Here is a 15,325-nt window from a genome sequence, read left to right as displayed (position 1 = left end):
TGTTTTATGTTAGGTGTAGGAAATAGATAATAGAGACTTGGGAATATTGGAAAATAATCTAGGTAAGATACGGATAGTTTTGTTGCACAAATTATATTTTAAAACTGTCGGCAGGAGAATTTTTAACAGGTTCGTTTCATTTGAGGCTTAAGGAACGAGTTCAGTTCACACTCCAGACCAGTGGGGGGCGGTAATGCACCCGGAAGTTGTTTGCCCACCGCCATAAAACTGAAGAAGAAGAAGAAGACGAAGACGAAGACGAAGAAGAAAAAGAAAAAGAAGAAGAAGAAGAAGAAAAACTACCACCACAACAACAACAACGAGGAGAAGGAGGAATAATAATAAATAATAAGAAGAAGAAGACAAACCACCACCACTACCACAACAACGAGGAGGAGGAGGAGGAATAATAATAAATAAGAAGAAGAAGAAGAAGAAGAAGAAGAAGAAGAAGAAGAAGAAAAACAACCACCACCACCACCACCACCACAACAACAACAACAACGAGGAGGAAGAGGAGGAGGAATAAAAGTAAATAAGAAGAACAAGAAGAAGAAAAACAACCACCACCACAACAACAACACAACAACAACGAGGAGGAGGAATAATAATAAATAAGAAGAATAAGAAGAAGAAGAAGAAGAAGAAAAACAACCACCACCACAACAACAACAACAACAACAACAACAACAACAACGAGGAGGAGGGGGAATAATAATAAATAAGAAGAAGAAGAAGAAGAAGAAGAAGAAGAAGAAGAAGGAGATGTCGCCCAAAATGGAGGAAACAATGGCCGAACAACTCCAGCGTCTCGCCGTTTCGGTACGGAAGCGGATCGTCGTTGCGGTGGAGGAGGTGTTATTCGTCCGCGCAAAGGTGGAAGGAGGTGAAGAAGTGAGGGTCCTGTTGAGGGAGAAGCTGGCGGCGGCGGGTGAAGACATTCTCAGGCTTTTCGAAGAGCGTGTGGTGGATTACGAGAGCAGACTGTGGCGCTCGGACCGGGAGCTCTGCAGGCTGCACAAACTACTGGATGTAATACTGAAGCCTCAAGTCAAGCTGCGCCGAGCAGGTCTGTAATGGGGAGTAGCTCCGCTTTATTTGGAAGCGTCTGTCTGTCTGCCATCTGTCTGTCCACCTGTCTATGCTGCACGAGGCTGAAGTTGGCTTCTTACAAGGAAGCTTGGACCCCCAAAGCAACACTTTGGATAGAAAAGAGGAGACGTTTAGAATTACTAATGATGTTTTATTTAATACATGTTTGTGAAGAAGAGGTGAAGCCCATTCCAGCTAATGTGATGGGGGGGAAAAACACCCATCCTGTAAGTCATTATAATGAGAAGCTTACTTAGTATCCCAAAATAATAAGGAAAAAATGAGAAACTTGCAAAGTGAGACATAGGCACTTTCTTTGAATAAATGTTTTTTAATATTTTTATTGGTTTAAATGTATAGCCTATAATAATTGCTTATGCAGATCTGTTCAGTGAGAAGTACAGTAGTCCCATAATGTGAACTGTGAATAAATGCAGGCCTGCAATGTGTTGCCTTTTGCACAAACCAAAATAAACGGAAAAACTAGATTAAAGTGCCACGTATAACATTTACAATACTTTGCCATCCTAGGTTATACAAGTTATTACAGGCGGTGTTTGTAGGCGATTTCAGCAACTAACTGATAACTGGTGACAAGACATTGACGTGACGGATCTGCGACGGGGGCCCCTAAAGTTTGTTATACGCTCCTAAATCTTTCGACTTTGCCTTTCGATGTGTGCTCCTCGGCAAGCATCAAGCCCTGCCCCTAAAGGGAACTTATTTTGCAACACTCACTTTTTCAGACATTTGGGTCTCTGATGGGCCTGCTATAGAGGAGACTGGTTTCAACAGACCCCTTTCCCACCGCCAGGCGGCAGCGGCATCGGCAGCGCCAGTCTGTAGACGCTAGGTGGCAGCAGACCGCTTGATTCCTGATGATGTGCTGGGAGCTGCGCCTTGTCATCATAAATCTTAAAACGTTCCTTCTCTGGAGGTGGAGAGTGTAGAGCAGGTTGAAAATGATCACACTGATTTCATAAATTTCGGTTAGGGTTATTGCGTCCGGAGACGGGGGGACGCGGGGGCGGGGGGGCATGCGTAGAATGTATATAATATGACAAATGCGGTCTCCCCGTAAACAGAAGTGCAGGATTCATTATTTACATGTCAAGTATTTACACAAAAACATCCAGTTTTCAGTCCCAAAGCAGCCGAAAGCAACAGCACCCTCAAATGTATTTCTTTTTTTTTTCTTTTTTTTTGGAACTAGCTGGACGGGGCAGTACCTTACCTCAATTGTGTGTAAAGAATAAAATATGTTTCCTACAAGCTGGAAACAAAAGAAAATAGATAGGGACGGAAGCTGGTGCACTTTGCTGTCTGAAGGACAAAAAAAAAACAAAAAAAAACCTCCACTCCAATTCTCATCATTATCACTTGAACAACGCCCAGACAGAATAGTGACCTCAAGTGTCTACATCTTCATACTTGAAAACAATAAGCTGTAGCTAACTTTTTAACTAAATAAAATACATTATTTTGTACTGCTTATTCTTATTCTACATCTACTAATTTTACTAAGGTCTGGAAAACTTAATTTCAGTTTTCACTACATAACAAAACTGTTTTCTTTACTGACTGTGTGTTTGTGTTTCAGTCTTGCCTCCGGACCTCCAGCAGCCGTGTGTCTGTAAAGAGGAGCTTCCCACTGAGCAGCGGGAGTGGAGCCCCAGTCTGGCCCAGGTGGAGCCAGAGCCTCCACGTATTAAAGAGGAAGGGGAGAAACTCTGCAGCAGTCAGGAGGCTGGTATCACAAAGTTCCCATTCCATCCTGTCTGTGTGAAGGGTGAAAGTGATGAAGAGCGTGCTCAGTGCTTCCAGCGTAATGAAAGCCAAACTGAGGAGAACAGAGAGGCAGAGCCTCTAGCCAGCACCTCAACCGAACAGATGAAAACAGAAGTTTATGGAGAGGACTGTGGAATGTCAGAAGCAGCTGGGAGCTTAGATCCGGCTTCTGATTCTCAACCAACCAGTGACGAGAAGCTCCTCCCTTCAGACTCTTGTGACACTGAAGGTATTTATGAAGAGTGGATTGAGACCAGAGAATTTCAGTCGGGTAACGTTTAATTTTTTTTCTCCCAATAATACCCAGCACAAAATAATACCGAGCACTCCAGACATTCACAATACTAATTGTATCGCTCTCCCACATGGCATAACATTTAACAGTGGGAACATCTCCTAATCCCCTGGACCTCTTTACTTCCTTTTCCTCTCAGTGTCTCCTCTGGTCCTCGTCACAGGAAATTAAGCTTCTGTAGTTGGAGTGAGGAAGAGAGATAGGAGGAGGAGGGAGGAGTGAGAAAGAGATTCTCTCTCTCTCGCTCTCTCTCTCTCAGTATGTATGTATGCAGGGTTGGACGGTGACATATCTTTCCCGCTGGCCACCTGGCCACCTGGGCCGCCAGGTCATTGAATTTGGTAGCTCAGATGGAATATTTGTGGCCCAAATATAAATGATCTGGAAACAACCATATAGTTGTATTTAACACAAAAGTTATTGTTGCCTATGTTATTAAACATACCTGACTATGTTCCTCTAGTGTTACCATCTGTCCGGTCAAAAAGATGTTGGGCTGATGAAGCTTCACAGCTCTCAATTTGAGAGGGAGTTGATACAGCAATGACCTTCCCCTGCCCCATCACCCCTGCAATGAGATGTTCCTGCACAGCCTGTTGCCACCAGTGCAACTTTTGTCCGACAAGTAAAGAGATCAAATACAGATACATCAGCTTCTTTATAAAACGTGGTGTAGCGAGCTTCAGGAGAACGAGGCACAGCTGACAAGCCCCTGATGGCCATCAGAAGGACCCAAAAAGATGGCATTGGGAGAGGTCCAAAAAAATATAGACGACACAATTTTTCTATCACCTTACGATATATACTGTATTGTCAAATCCCACAGCTCTAATGTTAAATATTAAAATGTTCAACGTTGTCAATGTTCACATTACAAGTGTCAGTGTAACGTTACCCGGTATGCAAGCGCACGCTGGGCATTGTCATGATTGGATGACCACCCGGTCAGTCGAGCTCCTCATTACCCTCCTGCTGGTCACACACACACACAGTATGATGAGATCACATCATCATGGCGGCCGCTACTGTGCCAAGAGTCATCACTTTACTATTCAACAATTTCATTCAAACATTTTCATTCAATCAAATGAATTTGTGCAAATCTGTTAACATTTTGAGATGTTCTGCAATCAGACAGACGGACAGGGCCAGAGTGTTACAATGTTTAGTCTGGCTGTCAATATTTCACTGTTTAAAAGTCACAGGGAGGGAATATTATTTGGATTGAGAAGAAATTAAGAAATATTATTATAAATATTTGTAAAAATATTTGTTTTTTTTTTGATTACATTTATTTTGCTGAATATCAATAATTATAATACAAATTAAATTTGATGTTATACTTTTTGGTCAAGTTAGAGATTATAGTGGTCAATAATATCAGTATTAGACAGGTACTAACACTTTATCTTTTCTATTTTAAAAGACCGGATACTGCAAGTAAGACTGCAGAGAAGAAAGTGATTTGATTTGGGACTTGACTTGCCTTAACTAAGGACTTGACTGGACATAACCTTTGACTTGACTTGACTTGACTTGACATAACCTTTGACTTGACTTGACTTGACTTGACATAACCTTTGACTTGACTTGACTTGACTTGACTTGACTTGACATAACCTTTGACTTGACTTGACTTGACTTGACTTGACATAACCTTTGACTTGACTTGACTTGACTTGACATAACCTTTGACTTGACTTGACTTGACTTGACTTGACATAACCTTTGACTTGACTTGACTTGACTTGACATAACCTGTCACTTGACTTGACTTGACCTGTGACTTGACTTGATTTGCCCAAAGAAAAATGACTTGGGACTTACTTGAGACTTGGACCAAAGTACTTGAGACTTAATTGTGACTTGGCTAAGAGGGACTTGGTCACATGTCTGCTCATAATTATTATCTGATATTTTTTAGATATTGTATTCCTTAGACAATCCTCTTTGTTTTATTTTCTCCCCTGGAAGGCTCTGTTCCCAGTCTGTACACTCTGAGAACCCCATACTATCCTGTGTTGGCATCCTGTGTTGTGACATTTTATTTTTCCTCAGCCTTCTGCCCTCTTCAGCCTTGCTTGTGACTTGGATAGGAGGGACATGGTCACATGTCTGCCAAATTTGCATACACATTGTTTATCACGATTGAAAATAAAAGAGGACTGATTACGTTCCCTTGAGGTGTGCCATTATCTACTCAGTGACACCCAGTGGAAAAACTCCTCCCTACTCTAGCTTGAATACTTCTTCCAATCAAAAAATGTTAAATACACTTAAACGTCCTTCCTCTAATCCCCATTTTCTTAATTTTAATGAACAGCCCCCCCTTCCACATTAAGTCATACGCAGTTTCCACTTCAAAGAACACGAAAACTACGTCCTCCTTCTTTATTTGTGCTTTTGTGATCTGACTCCAAACACAGTACTGGGTCCATCGTACCCCTCCCTTTTCTAAAACCACCTTGATAAATTGACAGGAGATTTCCATTTTCAATTTAGTATTTTAGTCGGCCTGTGATTATTCTTTCCATTAGTTTTCCCGGATGTGATGTAAGATATATTGGCCTAGTTTGTAGGTTTGGTTGGATCTTTTCCTGGTTTTCTGGTTTTCCTCACTAGCCTGTTTGCCTCGTCCTCCTCACAGCTCCCACCATTACTCCTTTCCACCCTACTCCAATTATTTGTATCCATATTCTCCTCCATATCATCTCCATCAGTTCACTTCAGTCAGTTAGTTTGGAGCTATCTACCTCCACAACCAGACAGGACTTGGTGTATGAGATATTGCAGCCGTTTACAATCAATAGAATGGGGAAAGTTGTGAAGTTTATGTGGGTACTGGCACATGTGGGGGCGGCGGGGAATGAGGAAGCTGGTGCTTGTGCAAAGAGGGCAGCAAGGGCTGGGAATGTACAGGTTCAAGTAAACATCAGTAAAGGTGAGGGCAAAGGCATAATTACAAAATACATTTAGCATCAATAACATTGTAAAACTACCTACAGGTACAGGAGGGAAAAGCGATAGGATCATAGCGGAATTTCTCAAAGCAACAGGTGTGGTAGATCAATTTTACTCTAACACTTTAACAAAATAAGAGAGCGATCAAGGAAGCTGAAGTCTGAAAGATAAAGACTTTTATTATTACTTGTAAACAAGTAACATTAAAGCCTGAGTTGGTTTGCAAAGAACTCCAGAGCCTCTCCCCAGGCTGGCTTATGTGTTCCATTCTACACATCTATCATCCATACGTCACTCCTTATATGGAAATCTGTCCACTGTAGCCTTGTTCTCCTCCTGGGCCCGAGCTTGTGTTACAACATATGGAAGGAAATCTGTCCAATGGATCCTTGTTCTCCTTCTGGACCTGAGCTTGTGTCTCCAAATATGGAAGATGTTAACTCTACACATTCCATAGAGCTACTGTACTCATTCACCCCTTGACATATGTGGGGTAGCATACTGTATCAGCACTGGGGAAGAGTGGTATCTTCTTTACTCAATATTTCCCCACACTTATTTGATTCATATAGCGTGTAGGCAAGATAATACTTATATATTACCGTTGAATGTTATAGTAAATTTCTCCCATACAGGTTTGATGAACATAGTTTGAAGTTTGAAACTTCAGTTCACACGGAGAAGAAGAAGAAGAAATTTGCACAGAACTGGATTATTTCATAGAATTTATTTGACAGATAGTGGTCGGGTCGATATATCGACTTGCTCCAGGTCAGCAGGTGGCGGTAAAGCATCCAACGGTTGTTTTGCCAAACGCCATAAAACACTCAACGAAGAAGAAAAGACAAATAGTGTCAGAGCAACTCCAGCGTCTCGCCGTTTGGATACGAGAGTGGATTGTCGCTGCGGTAAAAGAGGTTTTATTCGTCCGCGCAAAGATGGAAGTAGGTGAAGAAATGAGAGCTGTGTTGAGGGAGAAGCTGGCGGCGGCAGGTGAAGACATTCTCAGGCTTTTTGAGGAACGTGTGGTGGATTACGAGAACAGACTGTGGCGCTCGGACCAGGAGCTCTGCAGGCTGCACAAACTACTTGATTTAATACTGAAGCCTCAAGTCAAGCTGCACCGAGCAGGTCTGTAATGGAGAGTAACTCCACTTTATTTGGAAACATCTGTCTGTCTGTCTGTCCATTGTATAAAAATGCACCGGTCCTTGGCAAAGTGCTACTCAAACCAAAATGTAAAAAGATTAAATATAAAAATATGTACTTTTCAACACAAACCGCCTTTAAGGACCCTCAAAACATACTTATTACCCGCTGCAATGGCACAATGGCACATAGATTGTGTGTGAATGCCAAAAAGAAGCGTTAGATTAATAAACCTCTTAACATTGAGATCATTTCCGCATTCAAAGCCGGGCGGCTTCTTCACCACTCGCATTGTTCCCGTTGCTCCCCAACAAGATGCTCACTGCTGCTAGTAGTGGTTGCAACAATTTATTCTATTTTATTTCTTAACCTGTGCTGTCAACATGCTGGGCATACAACAGAGAATTTGTTTCCTCTTGCATCCAGGACAGAGTTAGTCTGCAAGTGGAGTTCAAGTTCTCGACCTGCCATGCAACTCTTTATTCATTATTTAATAATCAAGCACTGCTGCAATAACTGTCCTGTGGACGACCTGTAGGATGACAAGAGCACCGTTTTTTGTTGCACAGAACCGCCACCAACCCCCCTCTTTGGAGAAATATTTATCATGTTTGGGTCTATAAACAACTAATCACTCCTCCAAGAGGGTGAGAATCACCACGGGTGAGACAAATAAACATAGAACCAAACATGTACATGGAAAACTATAAACATAGAACCAAACAACATATACATGGAAAAACATAAACATAGAAACAAAACAACATGTAAACCAGACGACAACATGAGAGAAGCCCCCAGAGAAGCCGGCCCCAAGCAGCAAAGCACAGTCCCAGAGAGCGCAAGGAGGCCCCGCACACACGAGGTGCACACATACAACCCGACCCCCTTGTGCAGGCACAACGTTTTTATCTTCGTTGTTTACCTTGAAGTACTTCTGAACAGCCCACATTTTCTTTCTTTGGCGTATTGCATATGGTTGTAAACTTTTTTAGATTTGAGTATTACAAAACCCAATGCAAAGTGTATATTGTAGAATGCGCCAATGTTGAGGTTTCACACATCTTTCTGTGTCTTTGTATTTCTGTCTTGCCTCCAGACGTCCAGCAGCTGTCTGTCTATAAAGAGGAGCTTCCCCCTGAGCAGCATGAGCGGAGCCCCAGTCTGTGCAAGGAGGAGCCAGGGCCCCCACACATTAAAGAGGAAGAGGAGGAACTCCGTGTCGGTCAGGAGGCTGGTATCACCCAGTTCCACTTCCCTCCTGTCTATGTGATGACTGATCATCATGAGGAAGAGTGCGCTCAGTGGTCCCAGCTTCATCAAAGCCAAACTGAGGAGAAGAGCGAGGCAGAACCTGTAGCCAGCACCTCAACTGAACAATTGGAAACAGAAGCTGATGGAGACGACTGGGGAGTGTTAAAAGCAACCAGTAGCTCAGATCCAGCTGCTGCTACAGAACCAGCTGCTGCTGAGCAGCTCTTCTCTTTACACTCTTCTGAAACGGAGACTGAAGACAGTGATGAAGAATGGAAGGAGATCAGACAACCTCAGGTAGGTAAGTTTTTCATTTTTCTCCTACCAAGCTTTGTTGACTGAATGATAGATACAGATATTCACAATACTAATTAAACTTTATCGACATTTATAGTTTGGTCAAACGGTTGAGTGTTTATTCAAGCCTTGTTGTATAGAAAGAGGTTAACCTCTGCTTTCTACTATTAATAAAAATATCAAGGTATCTGGGTTCATAGAGATTTTTTATTTAGTTAATCTGAAATGTAACACGAGCAGATTTGACATTTATAAAAAATATAGATACATTTCACGGATACAGGACTTGAATGACGCACAGTGCACACAAAAGCAAACGCCACCCTTGGTCTCAAGTTGAACTACTCTGATAGTCAAACTTCTCAAGTCTATGATCCAGAGCTTTGTTCAGTGTGGTGTGGTGAACACTTTCTCACCTTCAGTGTTGATAAAACAGAAGATCGTGTTTAACCCCAAATCCATTGGTGACCAGAGGATAGGACACATGAGCTCTTACAGATACACGGGCTTTCACTAAGAAGACCAACTGGGGGCAGTGGCTCAGAGTGGGCCATCTAGGTTAATCAGAAGGTCGCCGGTTCAATCAGCTATGATGCCTCGCCACTGTTGGTTTATAAAGCACTGAATGGTTTCGGCCCAAAATACATTTCTGATCTTCTGCTATGTTACGACGCATCCAGACCTCCCAGGTCATCTGGGTCTGCTGAGTCAAAACTAAACAGGGAGAAGTGGGGTTCAGTTTTTATGACCCGCATATCTGTGACAAACTCCCAGGAAACGGCAGGTCTGCTGCAGCTCTCTCTTATTTTAAAACAAGGTTGAATACCTTCCTGTTTTTCCCGCTGCCTTTTACTTATCCAAATTTGTGGCTTTTGATTTCTTGAACTGTAACGTCTGACTTGATTTTCTGCATTCTATGTAATCTATATACTGTATATATTTTACTTTATGCATTCAATGTCCTTTTTACAATGTGCTTTTGCACTTTTTCTGAATGCCTTGGATATTTTATGTAAAGCACTTTGAATTGGCTTGATGTTGAAATGTGCTATATAAATAAACTTGCATGGCCGGCTGGTCCTGCTAGAATCGTATAATGTCCTTGAGCAGGACTTAATCAGGGACCGCAGCCACCCCAGCCCCAAACACTTAACTCTGCTACCGTCTGGCAAACAGTACCGCAGCATCCGCACCCGAGCCACCGGGTTCAGCGACAGCTTTTTCCTACAAACCACAAGATTCTTCCACTCTGACACAGTCCAGGTCCAGGAGTGTCCAGGTGGAAAATGTCTGCTCCAGGGTTCAGCAGAGACTGCACTTACTGCGAAGGCTCAGGGTCTTTGGCACGATCCAGAGAGTGCTAATAGCAGGGAGCCCACTGTGCTTTGACAACCTGTGTCTGTCCAGCTAAAGGCCCAGGTTACACTTCTCACACACAGAGCCATGAAGATTATGGGAGTCAGGCAACATCCCACCTGTCGGGCTATTTTTTTTATCAGACAGGCACTGAAAATAATTTCAGACCCAACACATCCTCCACTCTGAGTACCAGCTCCTCCCGTCAGGCAGAGGTTTCAGAGTCCCCCAGTGTGGGCTCAACCGCTATGAGCACTCCTTTGTCCCCCTGTCCATCAAAGCACTCAACCTAATCACTTATCACCTAAGAGATAACTTTTATCCCATATGAATGTATTCATTTTGTGCGTTATGGTTGATTTGTATTTTACACATAATTTTGTCTGAGACAAATTTCCTTCAGGACAATAGTCTATCTTATCTTACACAACTTATAGTTCCTATTGTACGTTTCCCTTAACTTTTCATCTGTGGTTAAATGGTGAAAGCACTATAGTAAATAAACGTACTTTGCCTTTCTGTTGGTTAATTTAACACCTGTCTGCGATGGAGCTCTTGCTGCTCCCTGTTCTCCTACTTCTGTCCTATAAAGCCTGTAGGTTCATGTAAACGTCTCTGCAGAGCAATGCAGCGGAGGGGGTCACGTGTAACCGTAGCTCGGAAAAGCTCGCGGAGGAGCCGCACACCTCCTAAATCTAAGAACGAGCTGATTGGTTGAATTGTCCAATTTCCTGTCGGGAGGCAGGTTTAAAACCCAAATAAAATTTGGCAGATAGAAGCGCGACTTGGAAAGATATCGGCAATTAAATTCACCGGTCAGGACTGAGTGGGCTGTCATTCTCTACAACCCCCCCCCCCGCCTGTAAACTGTTAACTGCTGTAATATTTATTGTGTTGACCTGCAATGCACCGTCCAACAGCTGTATCTCACTTTTATGACCTATCTATGCTTTGCAGCCAGGTTGTTGTCCGTAAACTCCTGGAAACTATTTAACACTGTCTTTTGAAACATTTCAATCGGGCTTTTTAAAGCAGCAGAGAAACCTCACTGCTTAAAAACATAATTTTTCTATGTTGATTTTAGTATAGTACAAGGGCCTATTGTATTTAATAGATTCAAGGACTGAGAATTTGTGTCACAGCTTGAGGTGGTTTTCCTCATCTGTCTGTAAAACATGTTTTACTATTTAAAGTAGTGACTGGTTCAGCAGCTGCTGTTAAATGTGGCGTCCCCCAAGGTTCTGTTCTCGGTCCAATTTTATTCTCTCTGTGCTTGCTTTCCCTGGGTTGTATTTTATTCCGTCTTAGCGACTCACTGCTGTGCCGATGACACACAACTGCATTTGTCAACCCCAATAATACCAGAATTCTGGGACCATAACATAAAACATAACATAAAAGAATCCACCTCTTAAATTGTCCTTTCTATCCCCTCGCTGCATTCTGAGCACAGGAGTGGAATAGCAATGTTGAAAAATATTTCCGTCAGGGTGGTCTTCCCTGTCGTCAATACTGTATGTCTCTATATCTCTAAATGTTAGATATCGTCAAACTTCAAATTAACTGTCAATAGGTTTGGTCATATTATTCGTTGGTGAAATAGTTTGCTATGTAGATGTAGGGTGAACTACATTGTTGTGGACTATTTTTTTCTTCGCGGAAGCTAAACAGGGGAAGCTTAGCACTGGCCGAGCACTCCGGTGCGCTTACGTGTACTAGTTATGAAATCAATATTGCAGCCAGCCGGTCATCAAGCCGATCAGCCTTTACTCAACATCCTAAATTCTTTGCGCCCTCCCTGACTTGTTTCATAATCCACTCCTGTCTTTCTTTCCCTCTCCTCTGTTAGGTACACATCACAGAAAACTTCATCCTTCGCACAGAAAAAATAAACTATACAACTGTGAACACGGTGGGAAGAGCGTTACAACAAGGGCTGAAGTGAAAGTACACCGGGGTGCATGCACAGGAGAGAAAGCGCACCTCTGTGAGCTTCGCGGGAAGAAATTCAGTAAGTCACGCGGTCTCAAGATTCATCCGCGTGCATACACGAGAGAGAAACCTCGCCCCTTTGAACGGCGTGCGAAGAGCTTTATGGCAATGGCTGATGTAGGAGTACCGCAGCGTACGCACACTGGACCGAAACCATACCACTGCACAGAGTGTGGGAAGGACTTGACGACCAAGGGCGATTTAAAGCGGCATCTGCGGATGCACACAGGGGAGAAGCCGTACCCCTGCGAACACTGTGGGAAGGGCTTCACGACAAAGGGCGATTTAAAACGACATTTGCGGACGCACACAGGAGAGAAGCCGTACCCCTGCGAACACTGTGGGAAGGGCTTTAGGACGTTGGGCACTTTAAAACGACATCTGCGGATGCACACAGGAGAGAAGCCGTACCCCTGCGAGCATTGCGGGAAAAGATTCAGTCTCCTCCATAATCTCAAAAAACATCAGCGATTTCACACTTGAATGGGACCTTTCGACCGTGAACAGTGCGGGAAGACCTTTTGCACAAAGAGCCATCTCAGTAAACATCATCTGAGTCACAAATGAGAGCGACTGCGCCGCTACGCAGAATGCTGGCGCCCGAATTACTGGTAGCAGGTGAGAGTGGCCTTGAAGTCTCTCCCCGGGCGCTGCACTAAGAGCCTTCTCACATGATGGACCCATTAGAGAAGCTTCCCAAAGAGGATGTGGAATGTTAAAATTGGATAACAGGGCAAGGATGACAGTTCTTCCTTTTTCTAAATGTTTTGCAGCACTCCAACCACCTCACTTCAATAAGGCTGAACAGGCCAAGACAATGATAGATATATATTGTGTGTGTGTGTGTGTGTGTATACAATATACAGTATATACACTCTGAACACATTAATTTTAATCATATAAACTATTATTACTATTTGAAGTGTAATTGTATGTTCTGGTTTGTTTAATTCCTATTTTTTCTTTGTAAATCAATGTTATTCTCATGCTTGAATATTGTTGCAACATTTTTTTATGTTGAATGTTTTCACTGGGAAGCATCGTACTTGACAGACGTTCTGACAGTTTCACCTCTTCTGTTCCTTAAACTGCATATAAAACAACATACACCACTCACACGAAATGTCTGCCTGTTATTGTAAATATAAACAAAGAAAAACTAAGATCCGTATGGTAAACAAGAAAAAAACAAGACAAAACCCCGCAACCTCAGAAACATCTCCCTTCCCACCCCGGACCCTGCGAGTGCTGCCAAGTTGCAGGTGGGGAAATTGATCGCGACCGGTCACGCTCCCTCCCAAGACGGGGGTGGCAGGGCTGCCAAATCTTTTCAAGTTCCCCCGGTCCTATCCCTCAGAACACATCTAAGTCTCCCCAGGTGTAATGCACGGCTCAGTCCTGTAGGTCACTATTTCACTGATGGAATAGTAACAAGTTAGGAAACTGAATTTCCGGCACCCAAACCAACTCACACTCTATTGGAGAAGAGCGGTTGTTAACCGAAGTGGCTTCTGAGTTTTTCTCGTGTAGGCCACTTAAAGGTCATAGCCAAAGCTGCGACCGTGAGCAGTTGGACGAATCCTCTCGTCGACTAGCCTAACTTATTATTATTATTATTTTTTTAGAATCGTGTTTAGTTGCAGTGCCTTGCAGGCTAGAAATGGAACCCGTTTAGAAGGGCTGGTCCGCAGCTCTGTAAGGCGCTTGTGCCGGGAGAGAGTAGCTAAGCAGAAGTCGACAACAATATAATCACTCAAGTAAAGTACAGATACACCCAAAACATACTCAAGTAAAGTAAGAAAGTATTTTCAATGTGTTACTTTGCACCACTGACTGTGTTCCGTTTCGGGCCAGAGGTCTGCTGCTCTCAGACATCCACGCGGCCGTTCATGGGGAGTTCTCTGAAGACTGGGCCAAAGAGTAAGGAGTCGTCGGGCTTTCCGACTCGTCGTTAGTTTGGCTCGGTGGGCGTGGCGCCCGGGGAGCGAGGGAGGACCTCCTGGAGGCTGAACGAGAGGAGGAGGACTCCGTTCAGCTCTGAGCTGCGAACCGAATTCTCACCCGACTCGGTTGACGCTCTCAAAATGATTGTAAATCAGTAAAACCGCAAATCAGTCACATTCAATTCGAGTTGTGCCTTTTTTGCCTTGGACTTTCATTCAGTCCTCAGTCATTATTTTCAGTTTGCGAGTCCAAGATTCCCCGTTTTGACGGAGTGACTCGGATCTGGTCTTCAGGGATGAAGGTTTTCGGGGACGCTCACCAAGTTCCCCCTCCACCAGTAGGACAGGAGGACAGGAGCTCCTGGCCGAGTACCCGTGGAGTTTTCCTCCTCCTCCTCTCACCTCACTTTTGAGATCCATTTTTCTGAAGTTAGTTACAATGTGATTTTCAGCCACAAGGGGGAGCTGTAGTTCGTCATAAGCTGATCAAAACAAACCAAGGGTTGAACCTCTCAATAAATGTATTCATAATTCTTTACTTTCATGTTTAATTTAATTTATTCTATTTTTGTCATACCGTTATTTTTCTTATTATTATTTTTTTTTAACAAAATTCCTTAGTTTGCAGTTTAGTTGGCGATCTGATTTAAGACTTGATGAAATTGCTTATATTATTTGATCCCTTTCCATCATGTGTTCTTTTAATTCCTTATCCGACCATGGGGCGTTAACGTTTCCAACAGTAAACTTCTTTATATGTACGTGACATTCCACAATCGGCATTAAGATTCCATTGAAAGCCTGGAATGGTTGTTCTGGATCTTTTCCCAAGAACACCTTTGACCACAAAACATTTTAAATATCTTCATGTCTGGCCTGATTCAAATTCTGAAATGATCTTTTCCTTATTACCTTTGGACCAGGCAAGCTGTGTAAGGTCAATCAAATATTCTTTTACAGTTGTATTCTTCAATTTTTAATACAATTCCTTCCTTTAATCACTGTAAAGAAACACAAGCCGCTTTAAGTAGGCCAACCTGTGCCCTACCACTTTTTATTTGCAACAAACTGCAATACAACCAGGTTTTGTTTTGAGGTCATGTATTAAAATGTTTAAATAAAACCTGTTGGCCTTTATCAAATTCAACTAGAAGACTAGAAAAAAAAATAGGCCACTATGTCTTTGAAATTATCTTAT

The 15,325-nt window shown here is 42.9% G+C and overlaps 1 protein-coding gene across 1 annotated transcript; it reads left to right on the top strand.

Annotated features, from left to right (window-relative positions):
- The first annotated feature begins 276 nt into the window (after window positions 1-276).
- LOC307244196 (uncharacterized protein) lies at window positions 277-12,416 on the top strand. Its single transcript, XM_080019292.1, has 4 exons — window positions 277-1,069; window positions 2,693-3,109; window positions 8,385-8,836; window positions 12,042-12,416. The coding sequence occupies exons 1-4, from the start codon at window positions 766-768 to the stop codon at window positions 12,135-12,137; spliced, it is 1,269 nt and encodes a 422-aa protein (XP_079875418.1). The 5' UTR covers window positions 277-765; the 3' UTR covers window positions 12,138-12,416.
- The last annotated feature ends 2,909 nt before the right edge of the window (window positions 12,417-15,325 follow it).

The sequence above is a fragment of the Zeus faber genome, assembly GCF_960531495.2.
Source record: "Zeus faber genome assembly, chromosome: 18".
NCBI classification, from domain to species: domain Eukaryota; kingdom Metazoa; phylum Chordata; class Actinopteri; order Zeiformes; family Zeidae; genus Zeus; species Zeus faber.
This window is presented reverse-complemented; position numbering and strand designations above follow the sequence as displayed.

Excerpts from the sequence above, each read along its gene's own strand:
- LOC307244196 (XM_080019292.1), top strand. The coding sequence starts at position 766 with ATGTCGCCCAAAATGGAGGAAACAATGGCCGAACAACTCCAGCGTCTC. Across the intron at positions 3,110-8,384 it reads AGACTCTTGTGACACTGAAG|ACGTCCAGCAGCTGTCTGTC; the intron begins GTATTTATGAAG and ends TCTTGCCTCCAG. Across the intron at positions 8,837-12,041 it reads AGGAGATCAGACAACCTCAG|GTACACATCACAGAAAACTT; the intron begins GTAGGTAAGTTT and ends CTCCTCTGTTAG.